General features: G+C 44.7%; 1 protein-coding gene across 1 annotated transcript in view; it reads right to left on the bottom strand.

The window, feature by feature from the left end:
* Positions 1-26,917, bottom strand: part of MBOAT1 (membrane bound O-acyltransferase domain containing 1) — a 57,144-nt gene extending 30,227 nt beyond the window's left edge. The window contains exons 1-3 of the mRNA XM_059815337.1: positions 26,828-26,917; positions 2,032-2,177; positions 1,350-1,427 (exon numbers count right to left, since the gene is read on the bottom strand). Of these exons, the coding sequence (XP_059671320.1) occupies positions 1,350-1,427; positions 2,032-2,177; positions 26,828-26,917 (314 nt within the window). The remainder of the gene's footprint in view (positions 1-1,349; positions 1,428-2,031; positions 2,178-26,827) is intronic.
* Between the last annotated feature and the right edge of the window lie 254 nt (positions 26,918-27,171).

Raw genomic sequence — 27,171 nt, 5'->3', positions numbered from 1 at the left:
CTTTGCACTCTGTGAGGGGGTGGAAAAAACCTCCTTGATTAATACCTGCCTTGCTGGTGCAAAATGCTAGTGACTGCTACAGACAGGCCCCTTGTTTATGGTTCACGTTTCTAAACGATCCTAGAGAAATCTGAAGTGATGGTTCCCATTTGGATATTAGAGAGGGGTCACCTCAGGAAGAGATAAAGGAGAAGGGGAGATGATTATCTGGGCATCAGATCCTCAGACAGCCCTGGCCCTGAAGACAAGCGAAGAAAGGGTTTCCATTCCCCAGCCCAGACTGATGTGCATGTCAGCATTCAGCAAGAGCTACAGAAAGAGCCACAGAGTGTAGAGACAGAAATCACCCGTAACACACCCAAGCCAAACCACGGTATTAACCACATGCTCTTAGGGTGGCCAACACAAAAGTAAGGAAGTGGGAAGAACTACCAGCTCGTCTTTCTAGCCTGCTATAAAGTAGCAGTTTTACAAATAAAAATGCCTATTTGTGCAGATCGATGGGAAGCAAACGACTCCACCTACACGATTTTAAAGACTCCCACGTGCTGAACTCTAACAGAGAGTATGGTACCCACACGAGAAAGCTCAGTGACTGAGCAGAGAAGTGTTTCCACATGAACTTCCTCTTATTCAGTGGAAGAAGCAGATACAACTATCATCTAGTTTTCATTTTCATATGAAAGCGCTTTTTGTCTTCTGGCCAGGAAGGCACTTGTTTGACAAAGCACTTTAGGAGTCTTAGGTGTCTTCCTTCCCCTGAGACATTTGTATAGGGAAAAGAAAGATCCCAGGGTCGAGAACTTCTCATGATGATGCCATAAGCTTCTGCTTCAAAGCAATCACATTTCTGGTACTTCCTACTTTTTCAAGCTCAAAGCCAGTACCAAACACAAGAGTTAATTTCGTAGCTGACTACATTAAGCTGCCACTGTGACCTTATTTGAACTACCTAACTCACAAATAAGCGGAAAATACCTAAAGGCCAAACAGCCAGGGGGAAAACCCATTAAAAAAGATTTTCAAAAGCGATCCTCAAGGACACAAGACCAAGGAGAATATGACTTCATTATGTTTAAGAAACCAGAGGTTTGGGCACAAATTATTAAGCCTACAAAAGCCAACTTTCGAGGCCAGCAATTTCGTATGGAAATGCAATATATCAATTGAAAAACCACAAATTTAGATTACAGCTGCTTCTGTAAGTGAACGCACAAAGCTCCTGCAAGTAACTGGGAAAGAAAGGCAGGAAAGAAGAGAAGGTGGTCCTAAAAAACCCTCCTGCTTCTCTATGAAAGGAAAGTAGTTGTCAGAGGGGCAGCTCCAGACTTGCAGCCACATCAGCTCACCTGTGGATGTTGGGAATACTCGCCATATTCATAATACCATAGTTCATCATCACCAGGACAAAAAGATGAATAGAATACCTTGAAGACAACAAAGTGAGATTTAGATAATTTCTATGTGACCTGGAAGGGCTGGCAGAGTTCAAAGCAAGGCAATATTTTTCCATGCAATGAGATAAATGCTATGTCACATCAGGGCATCAGTAAACATGGATTATCACAATGACATCTTTATAGCCTTGAATACTGTACATAGATTAACACTTATTGACAAGATATTGTCAATGTGTTTCATTCAGAGAAAGAGCAGCCTAGCTCCACGTGTGCATTCAAACTAGACGCAACTTTTCCAAAAGAGGTATCTTCACAGCAGACTGCTGTGGCTTTAGCTTCCGGAACAAACATCACAGATTAAATACTTCCCTTACAAATACTTTCATGGCTCATTTTACTTTGAGGGTTTGGGATTGTTATGCTGGTTAGGAATTCTTTTTTTTTTTTTAGGATAACATAGAAAGTGCCTGAAGACTAAAAATTATGATGTCTTATTATGACAATACTTTACTCTTTATTTAAATAAGACAATTCTTATTTTCTGTGCAAGATTTAAAAAGTGAGAAAAGCTGATATGAAGTTTAAAAATATTTTTACCCAAGCCTTGTCTACATGGTGACTAAATACTCACCACCCAAAGCAGAAGACAGCAAAGTATATTCCAAAGAGGGTGGCAAATCCATGGCGAACAGCAGAGCTGGCGTGACTGGGACCCAAGTAAACACGAAACCAAAACGCAGCCAAAAGTGCAAACAGTTGACAGGCTACAAAATTGATCTGTAAAAGACAAACAAAAGGAAAAATGGTTGTGATTCTTGGAGGAGGGAGGGAAGGAGTCTCTCCGTTCTCAGAACAATAAAGAGTGGAGCGAGGAACAGCAGTGGGGAGAAGCGAGAGCAATGAATCTTTTGTTTCTTAGCATTCTCACTCGTGAGCCCAAGCGGCAACTTTCCTCGGCCAATGACAGAAGGGATTAAACAAGCATGTAGCCACCCAAAAACTCAGACAGGAGGAAGAGCAGGCTCCAGCTACCCGAGGAACAGGCGGGCCCTGGGCGGTTCTCGCTCTCCCCGGGGCAGGGCTCTGCTCCGCTGCCAGCCGCGCTGGCACGCCAGCCCAGCCCAGCTGCAGGGGACGTCACCCCCAATTCTGTCCTCCTGGAGGGAGGCAGAGGCTGAGAAGCAGACTGGGACTGTGAAGCATCGCCCTAGTGCCAGACTTTCCCCACAAAGCCCAAAACAAGGGTAAAATCAAGAATCCTGATGTGACACTGTTTCACAAGCGATAACTGGACAGCCTTCTTAGCTGAAATCCTCTAGAGAGCTAAAGGAAAACTCTTCTCAATTGTTCTTTGGCTACCGCATGTCTCTACAGAGCACGGGAAGCGGTCTGGCCCCCTTGTAAGGAGGTGGCGACGGCAGTGGGAGCACAAGACAGGTATATGCAGAGGGCAAGTCGTCCGTGACTAGAGGCTACTCCTGCCAGACACAAGGACAAGCAAAAGCTTCAGTGTCCTCAGAGCAAAACCGACACCAAGCTGCTTTCTTCAAGTCACCTTCTCTTTGACAGCCTCAGCGAAAACCCCAGAAGTCAGAGGAACAACAGAGCTCAGGAGCTGTCTCTAACAGACCAATACAGCGCTAGGATACAACATCCGTAAGTCCAGCCTGGACCCTAGACAGCTGGAGTTAAATTCATTTATTCAGCTGCAGTCCTTTTTTTATTAAAAATAAAAAAATAAATTCACCCTGAGCTCTCCAGCAGCAAGTCATCCTAGACTGAGCAAAACTAAATAGGTTGCAATGTTTAAGCAATCACCTGGATTAGAGGATTACCCAAAGCTCAGTCCAGGACAGGATGATACATCTCACTCGGAAATGCTCTGACATACTGGCTGTCCAGAGGTGGTTGGATTCAGCCAGGCTTCTTGTCAAAAACATTTACAATGTGTTTAATAAGACACTAGAGCCCCAAACTGCTTTTATTCTGGTGGACTAGATCCAACGCGGTGCTGTTCAATCAAATGCTTTTATTAAAGGTTTGTTGGCTACGTTGCTGCAGTTCCTTTATTTCAGTGATGCAGGCAGCCATGCAATAGAATAATGCAGTAATTTAAATACTTAGATATGCTCAATTTTAGTTCTTTGGAGCAGAGACAATATCTATTTCTTTCTTGTTCATGGAAGCAACCAGCATTTATAACAGACGGTATCACGGAACTATACCCAAAAGCAAGTAATTAGCAATGTCTTATTATGACAATACTTTACGCTTTATTTAAATAAGACAATTCTTATTTTCCGTGCAAGATTTTAAAAGTCAGAAAAAAAATTTGCACTGGTCTCACAAAACCCAGATGCTGTAGTACAAATCCCAAACTCTCATCTGGTCTACGGCAATACAGTTACACTCAAAACACTAACTCCCCCCCACTCCCCTCCTTCTGTAGCCAGAGGTACCGCAGAAATGGCTGAAGAGAGGACAACCCCTACGGGGCTGCTCTGATTGCATCCTTTCTAAGCAAGTTTCCAAGAGTGCTGGATGCCAGTTCATCAATGACAACTCAGTGAACCTTAATCCCACCTCAGCCTGCTCCCACTTCGGGTCATACCAGTACATCCAGTGGAGCTCAACGTCGTGGCATGCAGAGCCTCTCTGATTCAGTACAAAGAAGGGAAGTGCAGAGACTCCAAGAAACCTGATGTGGCTGATTGTTCAAAAGACAATACCCCCTTCTGTGCAGCGTCACTCATGGAAGCTTTACACCAGTAAAAACCATCAAGATAAGCAAGTGTTTGCTTTTTACTTTCATCCAGCTCTTGTATGTTCAGTCTGAGATGTTGTTAAAGATGCTGTGACTGCAGAGGTTCACACACACAGCAAAATGAAAGTGCAGGATCCCATGGCAGCCACACTCATCTTGGCATTTACGTAGCTACAGCAGGTAACCACAGCAGCAGCAGAAAGCAAGCAGCAGAGACTTCATCACAAGCTAACGTACAGTATACGACAGCACAGCAGCCTTGCATATATACGCTGTTGCCCACCTATACTATCAATTCCTCTGAGCATGTCTTACCTATGCTACTTGGATTAAAGTTAGCACGGGTACACCAACCATGCCACTATCACATATTCCTTTTGTTGTGCAAATTAACCAAGACAATTTCTTCTCTGCGCTGCTTTTGCAAGAGTTGGGGTAAATCCTTGGACCAGGATCACAGAATAGAATAGTAGAATCGTTTAGGTTGGAAAAAAAAGACCTGTAAGATCATAAAGTCCAACCATTAACCCAACACTGCCAAGTCCACCACTACACCACATCCTTAAGCGCCTCATCCACACGCCTTTTAAACACCTCCAGGGATGGTGACTCCACCACCTCCCTGGGCAGCCTCTTCCAGTGCTTCACCACTCTCTCAGGAAAGAAGTTTTTCCTAATATCCAGCCTAAACCTCCCCTGGTGCAACTTGAGGCCATTCCCTCTTGTCCTGTCGCTGGTCACTTGGGAGAAGAGACCAACACCCACCTCACCACAACCCCCTTTCAGGCAGTTGTAGAGAGCGAGAAGGTCTCCCCTCAGCCTCCTCTTCTCCAGACTGAACAACCCCAGCTCCCTCAGCCCCTCCTCACAAGACTTGTGCTCCAGACCCCTCACCAGCTTCGTCGCCCTTCTCTGGACACACTCCAGCACCTCAATGTCCTTCTTGGAGTGAGGGGCCCAGAACTGAACACAGCATTTGAGGTGCGGCCTCACCAGCGCCGAGTACAGGGGCACGATCATTTCCCTAAATAAAATACAGGCTAAAATAAAATAATATAGTTTATTTTATGGTATAATTAATATTAATATTAAATAATAATATTAAAGTATTAATTAATATTAACATAAATAATAAAATTAATAAAGTAAGGATAAAAGTACACACCAGCCTTATGTTTCAATCAGCCTTCAATTTATAAGGGTTGTTTCTGTAAAGCAGCCGAACACCATAGATCTGACATACTCAGCAAGCAATAATCTCAGAATACTAGTTTTCATTTACCCTTTTTGTACTGAATTAGGCAAGAAAGTACCTCACAGAGGAACGGCTACAACACACCATTAACAGTTACAGATATGATTCAAAAACCTAAAGATTAACCTTACTTTTCAGGATCTGTAAGTGATGGCGATGGTGTTGAAGAGGCACAAACACACATCAGGATTCCCGAGTGTCATTTGAACATTACGTGGCCTACCACAACAGCATTAGGGAAGTGAGAAGGCTGCACCCAATGCATTGCTTGGGAGATTGAGGCAAAAAAATGCAGTCTGAAATGCAGAAAGAGAAGATTTTCGCTCACTGGCTGAGCACATCCACGCCTTTGCCTTTGCCCTCCCTTCTGAACTGCAACCACGGCAGCTCTTCGGCAGCTTTCCAGGTTCCTTTCCCCCGTGGCCGTGTTTTTCTGATAAACAGCACTGCCCCTAAACACAACATGCTGCATTTGTTTTTCTTTGCCTACCATTAAGGCTTTCAAGGTTTTTTGTGTGTATTTACAGTAATATACACATTACAAACAACATAACTGGTTTTAAAGGATTCATCAGCGGAGGGGTTGGGAGAGGGATACCAATGAACAAGAAAGCCAGGTAAATACAACAATTACTGATAAAACCTTTCTGTCATCCATGAGGTATTTGGTACCCGTTGGACAAAAACATTGTGGAATAGTACTGGAGAATATTTCTTGTTTCTGCCCACCGATAAGCCCGCACTCGGAATCTGAACACGCCAAGATGACCTCCGATTTCTCTGGGGTTCAGCCCAGAGCTCACTGCGAGCATGGTTGGACTTGATGATCTTACGGGTCTTTTCCAACCTTAGTGATTCTGTGATTCTAGCACATAGTTTACTGCAAGACTGACTTTTAGAGGCGCTAAGCAATTGCAGAATACTTCTGCAGATCAGCCCCTCCTGAGTTTACCCGAGCCAAGCTGAAAGCGTGGATAAACCAGGCCAAATCTTTTCTTAGCTATAACCTGTCACCAAGAGAGGGAGGGAAGTTGTTTCTTGGGTTTGGGGAATGTAAGACAAATGTCAGGACACCAGTGAAAGTGGGGTGCTCCTTTCCAAGTGCTGAAAAATTTGCTCTGCCTGGCAGGCTGAACTCCGTATTTAAAACTGAGCACTAACTTGGTACCAGACCAGATCTTGCCCTGTTCTCAACAGAGTAATGGAGGGATATGACAGCTTTTCTTATGACCACCATCTCTATTTAGTTATTTCTATGAAACATTTTAAACACATGCAGCATTCACATGCATACACACCAAAACTGCCAGGTCATCTGACAGTGACTTTCCCGCATTCCACTTAACATGAATGTTATTCTTCACTCTACGTGTTTAAGGCACTTAAGTAAACAGATCCCTAAGATTTTAAGAAATGTTGCACTGCATAACAAGTGAAGCAACAGTCACACTTTCCTCCCTTTCTCTTCCCAAAGAGGAAAGGGTTCATATTATTCCCTTTTGGTTATTTCCACTGTTGCTAAAAACACTTTGTAAACAGTAAATTGAGGGCTTCTGAACATTGATGAATGGTGTCCACACAAAAATAACATGGAAATAGAAAAGAAATTATACAAGAATTAACCCTTCTCATTCCAATCCACCATTGTAAGTCATTTAACCCATGTTTTTAGCTAGTCACATCTATTCAGTGTTGCCATTAAATTTTTTTCACATCTGGTTTGACTTTGCTAGCAGAAAAGAAACACCTTTGCTTTTTACAGTCATTTTCTTCAGTGCTCTAAGGAGTAAGATGTAACAAAATTAGGAATCAGAGCACATGATGTGTTGCCAAAATAAGATACTCTCTTCCTTTCATTTTCTGTGATTAACCCTTGGAAGGCAGAAAGGCAGTCTCATCACAGTATCCTGCACCAACGTCTGGAAGACTTGTATCTGTTTCACAGCCAGCTGAAGACAGCCTTGCAATGCAGAAATAAGATACCTGCACTTCTGGAGAGAGAGAAAATCTGGAACAGCTCCAGCCCAACTGGGTTGATGGGTTTTGTTGTCCGGTTAAGGAATTCTTTAATATCGAATAGTCTCGACTTTAAAAGGCCAGATGGATCCAGAGCACGTAAACACCAGGTATGAACAACGAGAAAAAAAACCAAACCGTAGTTCCTCCCTTTATCCATTCAAATTCTGTAGTAGCAATAACTCAAAGTGATGTTTAGACTGCAAAACGGAGTTTTATACAAAGCTAGCAATCAGGTCAAACCAACCAACCAAGCACCTGTGATGCTGACACGAGAATAACCAAACACAATGATTTCAAGATCCCCCTATACTATTGTGCTAAAATCATAGCCCTCAAAGCACATAAAAGCCTAGTTCCATCTGCCTCAAGTCTTGGCACCTTCGCCCATTTTTAATAGGGTGAAACCACCTTGGCAAATGTTGGACTGGTGCTGTAGGGAGGGGAAACATGAGGGATCTGGAGTCACCTTTTCAGTCATCTCCAACAGGCACGGGAAAGCCATCTCTTCAACTTGCTAACTGTTCTCAGAGGAAAACCATAAAACTTTTTGCCCTATCTTGTATCGGGTCCCATGAACCATCGGCAGGCGGGCAACTTTTCAGGGCAACAGCCAGCTGGCAAAGTCACAAAAGAAAAGTTCCAAATACCTGGCATTAAATAAGTGTCTCTCTAAGTCTCAGTATTTGGAGGACATGAGCCCACTGCCGATAACACTGAGTGGGAACAATTATTACCTTTTGTTCTGGGGGCAAACTGGCTCCATGGTGGGAGTTAAAAAAAAAAAAAATAAAAAAAAATCAGCAATTAGTCAAATTCCTCTAACAGGAAAGTCATGGAGCCATAGTGAATTTCCAAAAGGAAACGGGTAAACGTGTTGTTTAGCGCACTGGAAAATGACTGAAAAAACCCACAAAAATCTTTCAAGGGGAAAATGGAAAGTGCTTTTGCTTTTCCTAGCTAGAAGTTCTTGAGATGGAAAACAGAAAATACAAGAAGAGGCAAAACCTGGCTTTATACATTTCCACCAAATCATCACAAATGGTCTCGGGCACCGCTCACCGCAGTTCGGGGTAAGCTACTAATGAGCCACTTCAGGAAGTTTCAATTCCCACAAGCCTTGCATCTGCAAATCTCCCTACTTAAAAACGTGGTAATAGACATTTGAGGGTTATTAGATCACACTCTAGGAAGAGATAATAAGTAAGAAGAAGCATGTAGTCTGTTATTTTAGTACTTTTAACATTTTCCTTAAAGGATCAGGAAGAAAAATCCTGCATTCTGTTTTCACCACAAAAATACTTTGCTTTTCCTTTACTACTTTTTTCCTCCCAGAAAAACTGATCTCACTTTCCAAAAATCTAGGAGGATATATCAAATTGACCACGCAGTTCTCTCCAGACTCCAAATAGCAACTAAGTCCATTAGCCAAACCGGAGAGTCCTCTGTAAGCAAAATTCCCGTTAATGCTACAATTCATTCGCGATGAAAATCACTATGAGAAATCACACTGCTAACTTGTCACTTGTTGGATGACAAGGTGCTGATGTGTCCCCCACAGCACACAACCTTTGGACAAAAACCAGGCGTGCTGCACATTCAGACACGTTCACAGACAGAGGTACAAGCGTGCTACGGCACAGCCAGACTGCCAGAATATTCCCAGCTAGCATCCAGGTCCTTGCCCACTGCAACATGCAGCAGTGTTCAAGGAACGTGTGGACGTGGCACTGCAGGACATGGTTTAGTGGGCATGGTGGGGTTGGGTTGATGGTTGGACTTGATGATCTTACAGGTCTTTTCCAATCTTAATGATTCTGTGATTCTGAGATGATGCAGACTGTCCTCAGCAGAAGACACCTCTACTTTTATTCCAGGCCTTGCGCTTACCAGCCAAATGAGAGAATAAGGCTTTAAATCTGCATTTCATCTGCTGAACAAAAGAAAGTATATGAACAGAGGCCTCCCATGATGGCTCAGTATAAAGATGAAGTTGTAGCCCATGGTCAAGACACTCTCCATTTGCTGCTATCTACTAATGAGCTACTGAGCATTAGTTTAGGAGGCTGCTACAAGGTTTTTATGTGGCAAATCAGAATTTCTCCTCTATTCACTAACTTACCACAGATCACCAAACAGCTGTTTTCAGTGTTTGGAAAAGCATAAGGAACCGTGTTAACAGAAACTACTGACAGCAAGAGCAATGCCTTCTTGAGCCAAACCACCATCTGTGGAGTCCAACAGCGCTTAGGTAGTATTTTGGAAAGGGGATGCCATAATAAAGCGTTGGAACGCTTTGCCAGAGATCAGCCCCATCTTCCAGGATGCAAAGAATAAAGCAAGAACTACAGAAGTGCAATAACTGGTTTTCTCTGTTTAAAAGATTATTTTGCACATATAACCAAAGACACCTGCCGAACAACATGTTTAAGTTCACTTTGCTGGAGACATTTCTACTTTGATGTTGAAAAATAGACCTGCTGTTATGATAGCGTTTCGTAACATCCAAGTTGTGATATTTAAAGTGGGTGTGTTAAGAATGAGAGATGGAATATTCTTTAATCAGATCATCTCAAAGATATCTGATACTTACTGAAATTCTTCAAAATATTTTGATCTTCTAGACTATTTTTCTGAACCATAAGGACAAATATTCTCTGCAGAGATGACTTAACTCTATGCAGGGAGGGGACAAACACCCCCAAAAAGGAGGGCGATATCACAGAAACCATGTCGAGTTTCCCACTACTAGAATTTTGTCTTAGACTTCCACGAAGGAAAAGTTATTCCTGTAACACCATCAGTGCAGCTCCCCTTATTGCCCACAGCAGTATTGCTTTGCGCAGGACTCAGCGCACCGGGAGCCAGCACAAACAGGCATTTGTGAAGAAATCAGAATTGACTCTCACTTGCTGCGTTTTCTGTCTACAGCCAGGCACCATGAATTGCAAACGGCATGGACCAGAGAGGAGACAAATTCATTTACGTTGGGGAAATACTGATACGACTACTGAAAAGTCCTATCTCCAGTATTGTACTGAAACAACTCATTTCTCTGACTTTATGTTGTAAGAGTCCGGTGGAAGATTTTGAGGGGGCAGAAGCGAAGGTTTGAAAATAGATTTTCTCTCATGGGAGGGAGAGAGAGAAGCGTATATGCATGACTAATTTAAGATTATTGTCCTCTTCAGAAGCAGCACTAAGTTCTCACAGCCCTGGCTTTTTTGTTGCTGTTGTATGCGGAATACGGAGTCGGTAAAGGGGAAGATGCAAAATTGACAGTATTTTGGCCTGTTGTGCTGTTTTCCTGGGTAAATTCTGCTGCTTCCCTACTTACAGGGTCAAATATCCTTCCATGATTTAGTCTATAAACTTGAAACAGATGTTCTTTCTGGAGTACCTCTATGAAGCCACTAGCAGAATAACCACTAGCAGGACACACGAATATAGCTATAGAACAGATTAAACCCTGAGTCATCAGAAATTTTAGAAGAAAAACATTTAAGTCAAAAGTCAGCTTGAGAAGTCAAATCTACATCATAATGCTAAGTCACACACCCCTACGTTTACCTTTGCTGGCTGATAAATTTAATGTGTGGACCTGATCCAAACACAGCTTTAGCTCGCTGTTGACAGCTCTTACATTGAACTGTAATGACTCTGTATGTTGAACAGATGTTTAAGTAGTGATCGTTCATGTGCAGCGAGGGGCTGCCGCTACCTCTAACTCAGTAATTACCGTTCTCTCAGTGAGTAATGCCAAAACATAGCACGATGAAATTCCCTTGCACCTGAGATAGCCAGCACTAATTCCTACCTATAATAGGAGCAGCAGTAAAATCAAACAAGCTGGAGCCTTTAGCCATGCAGGTGCTTTTTTTTTAAACCAGAATGCCTTTAGGTTGTTAGGAGAGCTGCCTCATTTCTTCAGACTACTCAGCAGTGAGGTAGCACACTAATTACAGTGCCTTTAACCCAAAAAGAGTACTTGAAAAAGAATAATTTGACATAGCTCTGTGCAGGTATAGTATCGCACGGTGTAACATGGCAGACACGTCTAAAAGCAGAACTACAGCCAGCAGGTCAGAGTATAGAAGATATTTTAATGAGAAAAGGAAAAAGGGGAGTGAAATGCCGTTATCCAAATGGGAAATTCGACCAAAAAAAAAAAACAACCGAAAACCAACCCACCAGGACTACCAGCCTCGCTTTTCCAAAGGCTTCCCCCGAAGTAGGAAGTCACTGGGATAGGTACTTGTCATAGGAAAGATGGCATCTTGTACCGCCTACCCTCCTTGCTTATGCGTAGATCCATACCGATGCAGAGGGAACAGACTCACCTTATCATCCCACTACTCCATCACTCCAGCTCTTCTCACAGGGTTCACTCAGAAGACCCAATTTAAGCATATGTAAAGTTAGGAGACAGATGCTGAAGTGAAAACAAACAGAAACAAGGAAAACAAGAACTCCAGGAGAGTAAAAGAGAACAAAGCAGAGACTTGAGGGCCTGCAAAGCCTCCTCTGAAAGTCCCTAGAGCTCTAGGAACCTCCCGTGGCAGGGACACCACAGCACTGTTTCCCCCCATTCTTTGCCTCCTGTATGGCTCCGGCAACTAACTGGAGCTTGGAGCCTTAGTTTTCATAATCATGAGTTGAATACACCACTTACCCATCTTTTTCTCAGAAATGAATTTTTGGATAATAGGAATTGTTCCCAACTGGTCTTCTCGGACTTGATGAGTACTCCCAAACCCCAAACAATTATTTTCGCACAACTTCTCAAGAGCATTGCCTAGCCCCTGCTCTCCAACACCGCCACCTCATCCACCACAGACAGTGGGTCAGCAACAAAAAAGAAGCAGGACCGAGACAGGTTTCATCAGGCGTGATCCAGCCCGAGTTCACCAGCCTCCCGCACTACCTGCTCCGGAGATTTCAGTCCAGTTTCTACTTTTGTATTTTTCAGTAAATAACTTCAAAGTAACAGTGCTAAGAGTAGCATCCACACAGCTCTGCATTTTGCCCCCAGATTCAAAGGTTTCATTTTTAAAACCTTAGAACACAGCACAGCAAGTCAAGCACTTTTTCACTTTGTCTGTCTAACTGATGTAAGTACATAGCTGATTTATGCAAAATGCAAAGAAGGAAGACAATACATACATATGTGTGTATACCCGGCCACCTTGCTGGCACGCCTTTCTGTGCCTTCAACGTAAATTATATTCCCCAAATACCAATGGGAGTTGCATGAATGTAGGAATGGCAGGATCCTTATAGCTAAAGTCCCAATTCAGAAATACGCTTAACTTTCAGGCCAGATGAAAGCCTTGTGCCTGCACATATTCACCAATATAAAAATAAAACAGTAGGCTTAAAGTACAATCCTTCACTAGAATGGGAACTGGCACTTCTAAAATAACTTGCCCCATTATTGCTGTTGCAATGTCTGTGCAATTCTATTTTCAGTTCCTTTTCTATAGAAAAATGTGTCGGTGGTCTTTAAAAATACACACCAATACAAACAGAGCAGTTTTGTTCACATTATCCCAGTGACATCCCAGTAAGTATATGCAACAGAAAGAAACAAACATCAGTAAGGGGAAAAAAGTGCCAACTTCACAAGTTATTCTAAACCAAAAGAAAGTTGGGCTTTTTTTCCCCACCGTAGAAACTGTCAGCACTGTCTTAAATTTAGGCACATTATCCTTGGAATTAAGTGGCTTGATCAAAGACTAAACCTTTCAGGCATCGCAATGGTATTATATAAGGGCCTAATAAATTCTTACACATCAAAAATCTGGAACATCCTGTATTTAAACGCTCAATCATGCTCATAGTAACTTAAAACAAGGGCAGCGTAAAAATTAGCCTATTAGGACATGCTTTAAAAATTTATGCAAGGACTTTGCTAGAGGCAGGGGTAGAATTTATCTGTCCTAACACTGATGTCGATACCTGAGCTGGTCCATCTAAGATTTTTTTTATTGTCAATGGGGGAAAAAGCAATTCTAGATTGCAATTCACCTAATTCTAAAACACAAGTCTAAACCAGGTACTTCTACTACAAAATCTAGGTGAGTAATTTTAGATGCAGAAACGTATGCTGCAGACTTACAAAGATGAACAGTAGCCACACTACATGCGTTAACTTTAACAGAAGCGAAAAGAAATCTCTGGACTGTGAATGTGGAGTTCCATTAGTAGTAAGAGATGAAATTTTCAAAAACGACCCACAGTTCCTGGTGCTCCACTTTTTTGGTTTACCACTTAAAGACACCCTAAAACGGTATAATGTTTCAGAAGCCATCATTCTGCAATAAACTCAGCCCACTTTAAGTGCCTGAAAGAGAGCTGGAAGGGGGGGGGCGCAAAAAGAAGACGTGCCAATCAGGAAGCACTTCTGAAAAAAAATTATTAGTGTATCTAAGTACCAGATAATGTGTGGAAGAGTTTCAGGGTAACAATGCTCCTACGCGATGGGTGTAGTCAACCGCACCCGGTTTTCTGCTTCCGCGAGCAGGTGCTGCAAACCTCAGTTCTTCCTGTCCTCTTCCTCGTCTAAGCAGTTTTGAGATATCTTACACCCAGTAACAGCCCTTGCAGAAGAAGGGAAGGAAAGCCCTTGTGAACGACAAAGCAGATGCTTTCTGTTGAGCTTAAAAACATCACTTCAGGGTACATCAACACGGAGAGGTGAAGATCTATGTTCTTCTGCCCATGCTCCAACCTAGCAAAATATGGGGCACAGATCTCAGGGTGCCACCATACCTTTTCCAACGCTGCAGAGCCACAGAGATACAGAAAATATTCCCAGCTACCTTTCAGCATGGAACCCCCTCACAGATGGAAGAGGATACACAAAGACTTTGGGAAGCCATCAGTAAGGGCCAGGGAAAATCTGCAGCGAATCTGCTCAGATTTCTTTTTTTTTTTTTTTGTAGAGTTAATTTTCAGTCAGCTCAACCTGTGCAGATGCACAACTGAGTTTTTGCACAAGAGAAGAAAAAGAAGCATGGCACAAGGGGAGGGAATACATGCAGAACCACCTTTTTTAGTAGTAAACTTTAGTCAGAGCCATTTATTTGACTGGGAAAATCACATTTTCAGTATATATTTTGGCAATTACCTTTGCAAACCTAACAGGTAGTAAGTCACTCTCTTTGTTTCTGTAAACAAAGAAAACTTTATATTCTGCAGTTGTTTGCAGAGTCCCCCATTTCCACTGTGGCCCTTGATTCTCTGGCAAGCAAATTTTCTAGATAGCTTTTTTCTTCATTTTTTAGCCTATTTCCAAAGGGCTGCGTATGGGGTTTTTTCAGTTCAAGCACAATTATCTTTGTTTCATTCCTTTGCTGTAACAGTGACTGTGTAGAATTAGCAAACCTCCGTAACTGCCAACTTCAGATACTCGCTGTCTCAATCGTGAGATTTCACAGTCCTAAAACACTGCTTTTTCCTATTGTTCTATGGTTCCAAAGTAAAATTATTGCCCTATGCTGTTTAATATAAGATATGTTTATCTAATCTTCGTTCACGTGGGCTGCAGACTTATTTTTAATCCCTTCAGAACTGCGGCAGGAAGAGAAGCCACCAATAAAACATGTACAGCGACAATAGCCTGTGGTGGCTGGTTTTCCCTTCCTTATCTCTGCTCAGAATTTGCAGCACGCTCACTTCACACTCATTTATTTTGGATCTTGAACCGCGCAAGAAGACAAGAACGTAGCCCCAGCTGTTTAGTTACGCCTGTGTTACAAGCACCTGACATCTACAGCAAGAATCTCTGGAAGCCGGGCTTTGGAGCATGTCTAATTTCAGGCGCTCAACTTCAGACACTGTTGAAAACAAGTAACTTGGAGATGAAAAGCGCTTAGGACTCGGTGCAAGTCAAACATCTCAACTGTCACTAAACTAAAATATCTAGAAATTATTAGTACCTCTCCAAAGAGTCATGCTCTGAATGAATTCCAGGGGTTACCCCCTCAAAAAGAGCAAAACAAAACAAAAAAGATTTCCTAGCTTTCAAACTTAGCAACCAAATCAAAACAAAAACTAACAGCATGAGCAAGTGTCAGCTGGTGAATAAGCATAAAGAAATGTACAGTAAACAATAAAAAAAAGAGAAATTGGATTTTGCTATAAATTAATTTCATTTGCACTATACTATATGTGAGGACAAAAGATTTCATTTCCTTGCCTCGTTAAAAGCATGCTGCCTTCTTTATGCATCCCCCACTAGGGTTCCATACTTCTGTTTGCACACAGTACAGCAGAACTTTGGGTTATAACACTGATATTTTCCAAAGATAACTGACCTATCAGGAGGAAAAAAACCCACCCACTTTTGTATTACTTAGCCGCAGTATTATATTTTTCCCCAGGAATATTCTTGCCGTGCTTATGAGTCAGCGATAGCAGAAACTTAACTTGCTTTCCCTTACAAAGGGCAGCAATCATTAGGCAACAGGAATAAGCCTCATTTTTTCCCCTTTAACAGTTTGGAAAACAAGAAAAAGATGCCCTTACATTTTAGAATTATGAAAGTGATGCTCCTACTATGCAGTGAGACACAATTTATTGCCCAAGAAACAAAGTACAGCAACAAAATTCCAGAAACTCCAAGTGAGCTCTTCTCAAAATACCCTCTGAACTTGAACATAGCCAGGGAAACGAAATTCAACAATCCTTTAAGTTGCATAAATAATTATAACTTCCCTTTCAAACAAGGCCTTTACACATAAAGCCTAAAAAAAAAAAAAGCGCTTTAAAATAACGAGGACATTGCATGATCTGCACAGCTGGCTTACAAACTTTACTTCCATCTCTGTCGCAAGGTTTTATATCACTAACATCTGGCTATCTCAGAAGCACTTTGAGAAGGCATTTCAGGTTTGATTTCTAGCAAACTTAAGATATCTCGAAATGCAGACGGCCTTTTTCCCCACTGTTACTGTAGCACTAAGCGCAGAGCGTGGTAGCACCTCAGCTTCCCTGCTGCTGGAAGGCACCCGAGCGATGAGCAGCGTGTACTTTACGCAGGACGAGGGAGAGGAGACTTGGCAGGGCACGACCAGGGGCCTCTGTCCCCACCGACTGCCCAGAGACTCCCCAGGGCACAAGCCAGTAGTTCCACCTGCCAGCAAATAAATGAGGCCACCGTCTCGTATGCGGAAATAGCCAAGGCAAGAGCAAAGACCTGATCCTAGACGCAGGAAAAAGAGGCACGCCTGCCCTTTAGGGTCTTCTAAACTGGTCTGGTACGTTGCCCTTATTAGCGACTACGCTCAAAAACTGAAGTTTCAGAGAAAAAGGAAACAGAGGAGGCAGATACGGAATCAATTTTCTCCTAATAACCATTTAAACCCTGACTCAACTCTACCCAAGCCAAAAAAAACCAGGAAGCCTGACGGAGATAGTCAGGCAATTGAGGTAATGGTGCACATCAAATGTATGATTGATAAACAGTTAGATAACAGGCTACTGATCAGGATGTCAGAACCCTCCCAAAGGATGAAGGCAGACTACACCAGACACCTGCTGGTGTAGCATCTTCAAAGAGAACATCCAGATCACGAAACCTCCAAACACAGCATTAAAGATAGGCAGCATGAACTGAACAGGGAGGAAGTGCTCAGCATATGGACCAAAAAACCCCCAAAAGTTAAAAATGGGAACAGACGAGTAAGAGGACAACCAGGAGGGAAATACATTGCAAAGCACGTGAGGGGCCAGCTACTTTCTATATAAACTGATAAAAGGACAGCTGTAGCTTGGGCTCCTTGGAAGTGGGATGCTGGAGAAGCGATCTCTCCGGGGCGCTGGCTGATCTTCCCTACAGAGAGCTGCGCTTCCTGCTGCACCACCGTGTGAAGAAACTCAAGCGATAAATCCAGTGTCGAGCCAAGCCCTGGGAGGGGATGACGACTCCAGCAGACCCGCTCACCCGTAACGGGAGCAGCCGCGCTTGGGGCTGCCAGCCACGACTCGGGATCCCAAAAGCACCGGCAACACCAGAGGCAGAGCTGCCAGAAACCAGTGCCCGCATACGGGACGGGCCTGAAAGGATCCAGCAAAAGAATACGTACTTCCAAAAGCCTTCCCTTTTAAGCTATTAAGTATCTTACCCTGGATATCATGTTTTTCTTACAAACATCCAAGCCCTGGCTGGCTCTGGCCAAGTTCTTGGCCTTAGCAGCCTCCTGTTGAAATGGGTTTCGCAGTCCAGCTCCGGACTGCACGAAAAACACCCTCATTTTAATCACCGTTGAATCTGCAGCCGTCCAATGTTACCGCATTTTTCTCTTCACATGGAGAAACACTGGGAGACAGAAGGGAAGAAGTCCTAGATCTATTCCGTTTATGCTGCTCACCTATACTTTCTCCACGATCCTTCATAACAGTCACATTTCTAAAGCAAACAACCCAATTCCTTCCCTTTGCTTTTGCAGGGTTAAGAAGTCTACCCTGTAATTTTTTTCTCTTGTATCTTGCTTATATTTTCAGTCTGGTTGCATGGCAAAGAACAGCTACAGTCATCTTTCGACCGACAGGAGCAAGTACAATGGGACAGAAACATAATTATGTCACCCTTTTCCCTCTGCCCTGGACCATTCTTTGTTCTAATCCTCATTTTATTTGCTGATTAGCATCAGCAGAACATCTCTAAAACTTTCTTTTTCCAAACTGCTGAGCCCATTTTCCTCTCTGCAACGTTACGATTGCAATTGGGAACGAGCGCCCTAGCAGAGAAGCAGCAATAAAGGTAACGCTGAATCAGAGTTACATTCTCTGAATAAAAAACAAACAAATGTTTCCCCTCTTAAGAGTCTATCATATTTCACAACATACCACAGCAATATGCCTACACTTTCAACATCCTTGTATAAAATAGGCAAAAACCACCCATACGCTGAGTGCAATGTTATCGTTGCTGTGGCAACTACAGACCACAATTTTTTGCCTCGAGAGAATTAGCATGAACACAAACACACGCACAAAGGCATAAACAGCTGCGGGTGCTAACAGTGCCTACAGCTCGCTCTGGATGTGTAATGCCGCCATCAAAACCTGGATTTAATTCAAAGAGTACGTCCTTTAACTCCCCAGTCGCTGTCTCCAAACCATTTGTCTACACTTGTTTTTCCTCACCTTCAACACAGCACAGTTGGCAAAACAGCCCGAGAGCGCCTGCTGAGTAAGAAGTATACACGTAAGACAACTTTAACTCTGCTTGTGGGTGAACAAAGCACGTCCAAAAATCCCTCTCTCAAACAGATAAATCATAGATCTAGCGGTGGGAATTTGCTGGGGTAAATACTTGCTGCAAACCGTAGGAGTCAGTGATTTGGACCTGCCCTCTGTGTGTGCGCACATGAGATAAACAAAGTCAATACTGCGCTACTCTTTAACACACCCTTGCACTGATAACAGGAAAAAACCTACTTTCTCCAGTTTATAATCTCATTTAAGCTGGGTCTAAGAGTTAATAATTAAATCTTTTCTACTCAGCAGTCCTTTAAAAAAAAAAAAGTTTAAAATAAAGCCGATACATGAGCATGAAAACAAGCATGGAAGTTATTCGAGAAATGTTGGGAGCAGGGGGTCCTCGGATGTCTTGTTTTTCGCCTTGTCGTTTCGCCTTCCCCATTCCTGACCTATCTGCATACCAGTGCCAAACTGCACTTGAACAAGAGACCACAAACGAAGAAATTGCTCAAGTCCAATTAGAGCTTTTGTTGCAAGACCAGGGCCTGTAGAAGCAGCACACACTCACCCTGTGCACGACAGCCAGCAGCAGAACCATTTCTTGGCCTGAAACTGTTATTTAGTTTTTTAGTATTCTGCATGCAATCCAAAAGACTGATCTAAAGGAGCATTTTCTTGCCTCCCTTTCCCCTCCCAGACGTCCCCAGCCCGTCTCACTCACTGAACTTGAAGACCGCAGAATATAATCTGATTCTGACCAATAATTTTTAAAGTTGCTATTCCATAGGATTGCCAGATTTTAGCCTGGGACTTAACCAGGCAGATACACACACTCAGGGCTATCTGCCCTTTGCATAAGTCGTCTAGGCATGCTTTCAGACAGCATCCCCCTTGCTACACTGCAGAGTGTCACATGAGGACACAGGCAAAATTCCCGTTATCCAGCCACCCAATCTCCCAGGAACACTGGGTAGATGTTCAGAGTCCTCAAATCCCACCCGGACAAAGGCATCCAGAAAGAGGGAAACCAAGAATGCAGAATTGTTCTAATACTTAGTATTTGTTTTGTCTAAGACCAAGTAGCATGGCAACAGTCATACTATAGACTGATTGACTAACTTTCTCAATAGTTTTCACAGTAATGACTATCATTTCCTGTTAAAAAAAAATAAATTCCAAGCTGGTAAAGTTGTCTAGTTAATATTTTGAATTTTGGTTTAAAAATTATTTTTCGTTTGGTTATTTTATTAAAATTTAGAGGAACGACTGAAAACAAACTCTTTGGGAATTTGTAAGTGTTTCAATTTATCCAATTTATTCAAAACTATGTTTACAAGTTCTCTTTCGTCATATTATTGAGATTTTTTTTTTTTTTAAGCCTGAAATTTTCTTATCATGAGGGAAGCCCAAAACACAGTAGAAAAATTATTTCCCACCCAACTCCATTAAGGATGCAACATACTGTAAGTATCCCCCCCAAAAAAGTTCTAAAAACCCATTTATGTCAGCAACTATCACTTGTGCTTTTGTTTTTGCTTCGGTGCTCGCCCACGATTTTACAAAAGCTGTTTAAAATGCCTTAAGCCAGGGAAAAAAGGACTGGTGAAAATGAACATTTCCAGTGGAGATCGTAAGATGGGAGAATGATCAAATCTCGCCTTGCTCTGGGGAAGGGGCACCCAAAGGGTTTCCCCTTGGCCGTTCTCCTCCACGCGCCGCTCTCCCGGTCGGCAGAGGCAGGACTGGATTCTACGTTGTCAGAAGTCACCAAACAAGCCTGACCAGTGGCACGCTCTGGAGAAACCACCGACAGAAGGTCAGAGATTTCCACTGTGCCTACCTTGGCAAGCTCTGCGGTGCAGCAGAAGCGGGTCTGAAGAGCAAGACAGCCGAGGATGAGGACTCCGCATTGACGTGCCTCGCTCTCCAGAGGGTCTCACTTCAGAGGAGCTGAACGCCGGTGCTGCGTGCCCTTGAGCAGCTGAAGCACCGCAGGCTCCTGGGGCGCATCCTGCGGCTCCACGTTCCCAGAAAGCAATCCTGTGCGGATGCTCCGGGGCCACTTCAGGTGCAACGTGTGCTAAGTGGGGACAGGCAAGAGATTCAGTCCCAAAGCACACTCCTGATCCAAATTACGTGCTAACATAAACACTCCCGCTGCTAGTAATGGACAGTAGAAATTTATGCATCAGGCTGTACTTTTAAGAGCAAGCCTGAGTTTCTGGAAGCTCTCCTTAAGTACCCTCACCAGACCACCCGAGCATCCAAGAGATGAGGTCTGGTACCCTCAAGGTTACCTGTAACTACGAGGTCACATACAGCGGGATTTTTTCACTCCAAAGAGAACCACAGCCCATTGACGTCAGACTTTTTACTTCGTTTTGGACAAGTACAGAACGTTGGATTCCCCTCTGCGCTGATGCCAAGCCCGGCGCTGCAGCCTCCCCTGCCCAGGGATTACTAGCACCACTTGCAGTTTGGCACGTCTACCTCGAGCGCTGCCCATTCTCGTGAACTGTAACAGGAGCCAAGGAGCAGCCAGGGCATTAAATACCGTGCCAGGCTGGCCAACATGCCGTAAATCCTAAGCATCAGGGGCTCCCCTGAAAGCACAGAGCCAGCTCTGTGCTCGGTGCCTAGACCCCTAGGCTGGAGCCCAAGAGTCTTCGTCACGACTTTGTATTGTCTCAAAATAGCTGCAGAGCACCACTAAATCAGTGCTGCTGCGATTCATGTGCAGAAAAGGTGTCAGGAAACTTTATGCAGCACGTCAACCTTTATTTTTCCAGATCTCGTTTAACGCAAATGAGAAGGAAAGTGCTTGAAAGGGGGAAAATTGCAAGCGGCTGATTCCAGTTGCGCTTTTGTCCCTTGCCAAATGAAAAACTTAATAGGACAGACTTTGTTTGCAAGGCACGAGGGATGTGGAAATATTTACACCCATAGTATCAAGACATCAGCCATGAGGTTCAAGACTGCAGTGCCAAACTGAGTGAGAACACGTCGAAAAAGGCAGCACGCGTTTCCAAGGCAGAGGAAAACACGTATTATTGCAATTGTTAGTAATAGCTGACCTGAACAGAAAGAAATGCTTTGGAGATGGCCTTAATCTTTGGGAAGTACTATACTTCTGTCTCAGGACTGTCTCAGGAACACGCAGAATCTGGGGCCCTGCACGAGCGGGTGCAACACGTTAGAGAGTGGATTTGCTCTAACCGGGGACCCAAAACAGGGTCAGGAGGATTATGCCTCTGCTTTTTAAATCGAGTGCTATGCCCTTCATGGCATTATAGTAAAAAGCCAATGATTTCTTTTAAGGATAATAGTTTTACAAAATCTGGGTACTCAAAAGTCAGAAAATACCAAAAATGAAAGTTGGTTTTGGCAACCTAAGGAATATCTCTCTATAAATGTGTTGTTAGATGTTAATTTCAAATTTCATTTTTGCTTACTGTTTCTCAAATAACTAAAAGTTACACCCTCAACTGTAAAGAATAAAGCTGTGTCAGGCAGAGAGGCATTAAATCCGACAAGTACTGCTGCAATTCAAAATGAAAACATAGGACTTTCAACTGCAAAATGACTGGCATTAGGAAATTAAAACGTAGCACAGTTCATACCAAACGTGGACAGTTGTTGCTCTTGCCTTAGAGTAGCTTTTTTCAGGTAAAAATCGAGATACTAACCCCACTTATGTCTTCAACGGACTTCCATCTGCAGTTATCCCGCTTCAATCTGTAACAAATTACCTTTTTTCCTCAGCATTACATCTTCTAACACCTCTATTGACAACCATGAAAGGAACCTCAAAGTTCCCAGCCTAAGTCTGTTGAGGTCCTAGAAAGCTAATTTTTTATTTGGTTTTTCGCTGCCCAAAAAGTGTATTAGAAGAGTCACGCAAAGAGGTTTGGGACAAACACATCTGCTGACTACCCAAACCAGGAAGCATAGGAGTAAAACTGGACTCGGACAGCAAACGAGCTGAAAAATGTGAAATTTAACAAAACCACCCCTGATTTTGGGATCAGAACTCATGTTGGTTTTTGTAAAAGGAAAAAACACATATTTTTTTTCTTCTTGCTCCTTTTTAAACCAATTCATCAGCATGCTTTGGGCAGAGAGCTATTTGAACTCAAGGAAGGGTGGGAAGAGATCTCTAATGCTTCAACTATCGCAAGACTCAGAGGCATGTCCCACAGTCCCCCCCCAGAGTCAGTGTTTTATTTAAACTGCTGTCAAAACATAAATATGCAGACCAGCTCCAACGAAAGGATTAAAACGAAAAATAAGGTGTACAACCAGCAGCCAAAGCATCCAAAATTAAGTTTCACAGCACATTTTTTCCCCTTTGGGGAAACACGGCCGGCGTCACCAATGACAACACTGAAGTTACAAACCCACCGATACAACCAGGAGAAGATGCTCATACATTTTTTTGAGAGAGTCTCTTTGAGCACAGAACGTATTTCCCTGAAAGTCAACAAACTTGGTGCTGTCTGAGGCTGGTCAGGGTAAGGCCTGTTAAAACGTCAGGTTTGTTATACGGCAGTTGAAGATTTGCATTTGGGCTGCTACTTCTAAGGCAATAGGTAACCTGGGATATCAAGGGTACTGCAAAATAACCTTGAGAAGTGAAACTTTTTAATCGTATGCCTTAACCCTTTGAATCTGAATTACTTCTAGAGGTGCCTAGAGCTTAGGAAGGCATGGTATAACTACATAGGGATAAACAATGCCATTAAACTTACTTTTAATATACCTTTAAAGAGTGTATTTATTTCTTCAGTGTATTTATACACACATGCACTTTGTTTATAGAAATTACACTATTAAAAGTTTAATGTTTAACTTCCCATATCTCACTGATTTATGGTAGAGGACGATGTCCCAAAATTGGTGATTTAGGGCATACATGACAAAAAAGTATATACTTTACCAGAAGTTACTGTATAAGCATACTGGAGGGATGACGTTCCAGAATCAGTGACTTGGGGTGTACATGATAAGGAGAAAAAAAAAAAAAACAACACACAACCCAAAACTCTTTTCCAAATGCTGCTGGAGGTATGTCATTGACCTAGCCAGATATTTTTAGAACACAAGTCAGCTAAACTTCAAAGTCTGCTTTCCTGGGATATGAGGATGAATTGAACACAGAGAGTCTTTTCATCCTCTTTCAAGCTCATTAATTTTGTTACTGAATATAGCACTTCTTAAAAAAAAAAATATTTCAATGCTGAATTCAAAGATAAATCATCCATTAAAGACATGCAAATACACACTGAGACATCAGGATTATTTTAGCATCTAAAGCAGAAAACATTGCCATGTTCTCATGCAGTACGCTGCCTGCTAAATAAAATGTGAACAGCCTGCCAGGTACACAGCGCAGCTAGGAATCGCACCCTCTGTAATTCCACACTGTTTTTAAACCTAAGTTGTAACTTTTAAAATTAAGAAAACAACCAATGTGAAAAATGACATTTTCATCTTCATCCATGCTTCCCATAGCGAGTGATACAATAGCTGCTTATCAGATGGTAAAACATTTTCCACCTACCATTGCTACAGCTTTTCTGCCCTTGCTATGAACGGGTAACGATGATGACTTTTCATTTTTCAGACCTTCAACTCAACTTTTTTTCTGGTCTTTCTCACAGACTGAAATCTCTCTTGTAGCACAGACCTCATGAAAAACTATCTCTATAAAAGCCGGGACAAGTCCTCTGTGCCCTTAACGTAGAGGCGGACGCACACGGCTTTCAGGTACTGCAGTGACTTGGAGGGTCTAAACCTGCGTGCCTTTCTCTCTCACTCTCTGGGCACTTCTCCGCATTTTTGAAGGCTCAGGACCAGCCACGGGGACCCGCCAAGCCACACGGACTAGAGGGAGATTCCAGCTGTCACCATCCAACAGGCCAAGCACGATGCCGCTGACGTACAGCGACAAACTGGAGATGACCTCCCCTGCTGCAGCCCAGCCAGCGAGTGGAAGGCACGGAGAGCCTGTCAGCATTGCAAGAAGGGTCTCGTATAAAACCAGTCCCTGCTACACATGGGATTTGTATCTAGCAGAACAGTCTTTCATATGCAGAGCTCCGTTCTGTGCCGAGGAGCGAGTGAACTTTTCTCTTCCCCCTCAGCAAAAGCCCTCTCTCATTCTAATGAGGAAGGTAACCAACCCACCTGGCAAAAGAGCTCTGTGAGAGTATTTTTATCTCGTTTCTGAGGGCATTAGCACTGCAGGTCAGGGTTGAAACTCATGTCATTTGAGGGGACAGTGGTGGCAGAACGCTTCCACGCAGCGCTCTGGGTATTCCCTACTTCTGGGCAGCAGCAATCCCTGCTGCTTGGCATGGCCCCGCACATCGCAGTGGGGCAAGAGGGGCGGGGGAGACTTTTTTTAAATGACCGATAGCATAATCTCACAGAGACAATTAAATAGGACCGCGGCGGGGGAAAGGTGATTTTCAGGTGAAGAAAGCTGCAGTTCAGCACAGCTGTGCTGCAGTTCTGCGATGAACCCCTGCAAGGGGGGTTCCTCCTGGCCCATGCCCATCCCTGCTCCATGCTGCTGGAGCCAGCCGGGTCATTTGCAGGGATGGCACCTAAGCCTGCACGCGTGCTCGCACCGCCCAGCCACGCTCCCGGCCCCCGAGCACGTGCCCGCGCTTACTGGTGTGGGCTCAAGATGCAAACCACCAGGCACACCGGTGCCCACCATCAGCACCCACGAGACTGGGGTCCTGGGACAAACGTAACCAGATGCAGTGAAGCATCCTCAGGCCCAGAAGAGGATGGGGAGAATTTTCTCCACGGACAACATCATCTTTGTGTCACCTTGGCTGAATGGAAGGACAAGTTTTGGAAAGCTTAGAAAGAAAAACTGCAGTCTGTCAAGTCTTCATTGTTCAGTGACCCGGTCAGCCTAACACTGTACGCGCGCCATGGTGTCGCAAACAAGCTGGAACAGTAAACGTTTGCTATTCCTGGTTCCTTTGGTGTTCTCGTATTCATCAATCATGGCACGGAATACCTCAGAAAAAAAAAGCTATCACTATTCATGCGCCTTCTCCTAAATTAATAGCTTATAGATAATTATAGGCCTTGATCGTTCAGCTGTTTTAGCGTTGAGCAACAGATCTCTTTTTTGCATCAAAACCTGTTTTCTGTTAAAAAAGGGAAAACTGGCATGGTTAGATGTAGGGCTTTAATCTAGAAAATGAAGTATTTCTTACTCAACCTCAAAAACAAACAGTAGTAGAAAACAACACATAGCACCAGCCACTCTGCAAACAGAAGAAAGCACATAAATCTCCACCTTCTGCTGACTTTTACCGGCGCGCCTCTGCTGCCCGGGTTTCTCAGAGCACAGCTCGACCTCCTCCAGGTAGTTCGGCGGGGACTTTTTCTGGTCAGCACACGCTTCCAGACCTAACTTCCTCGCTGCTGGAAGAATGCGGGAAGGCAGCAGGTGCACGCAGGCTTGGGGGAGAATAAGCGGTGGGGGAGCAGCGTTTTCTGCCTGTTAGGGCTCAGCTTCACCCGGCGCCTGTGAACGGCCAGACGACATCACCGCCAGAAGCAGCACGTTACGCTGCGAAGGGCTCACACGAGCCGGCTCGCTCCTGGGACCGCCGCCTCGTACGCGCGCCTCCGCGCTTCGCCCACCTCCGCAGATGCGCTTGGCCATTCCGCCGGGCGCCCGCGCTCGGCCGAAGGAGACTCTGCGCCTCCTTCCCGCGGGTCCGCGGCCGCGCAAGCAGCGCCCGAAGGCAAGGACTCCTTGCGGGACAGGCTGCGCCCGCCCTCCCGCCCAACGCCCGGGCTGCCCGAGCCTCCACGCTCGGCCGCGCTCAGCTCCGCGCCGTGACCCGCGGCACACAGCACCACCGGCGACTTCTCGCCAGGGCAGGACAAGCGCCGGGCGCCGCCGGGGAAAACGGAGGGCTCTCACCGCGACATCACCCGCCGGCCCGGCCCCGGCCCCGGCGGGCGCCTTCCCCTCCCCGAGACGCCTTTCCACCCCAAGCTCTTCCGCGGGGGAGGGTGCCTCCGCGCTGCCCCCCAAGGCCCTCCGGCAGATGCGAGGCGTGACAGCGCCCGAGAAGCCTCCCCGCGCCGGGCGACCCCCGCTTCCGGAGAGGGGCAACCGCCCCGGCCCGGCCCGGCGCGCAGCCTCACCTGGTCCAGCGGGATGCCCAGCAGCCCGCTCAGCGGGTGCAGCAAGGTGGAGCCGGTGGTGCGATGCGGGGCGCCGGGCGGCTCGGCCATGCTGCATCCCACCCGCCGCCGCCGCCACACGCCGCCGGCCCGCGCGCACCTGCGCGCGACACGCGCCCACCCGCTCCGCTCCGCGCCGCTCCGCGCGCGCCGGCCGCCGCCCCGCCGCGCCGCGCCGGCCGCCGGCCCGCAGGGGGCGCTCGGCGGGGCGGGGCCACCGCCAACGGCCGGGGGCGGAGCGGGGCGGGCGTCGGCCAGACCCCGCGGGCGGGGAGCGGGGAGCCGGGAACCGGCAGCCCTTGGCC

The sequence above is a fragment of the Gavia stellata genome, chromosome 3 (assembly GCF_030936135.1).
Source record: "Gavia stellata isolate bGavSte3 chromosome 3, bGavSte3.hap2, whole genome shotgun sequence".
In the NCBI taxonomy this organism is placed as follows: domain Eukaryota; kingdom Metazoa; phylum Chordata; class Aves; order Gaviiformes; family Gaviidae; genus Gavia; species Gavia stellata.
The sequence above is the reverse complement of the archived record's forward strand: the minus strand, read 5'-3'. Positions and strand labels throughout refer to the sequence as shown.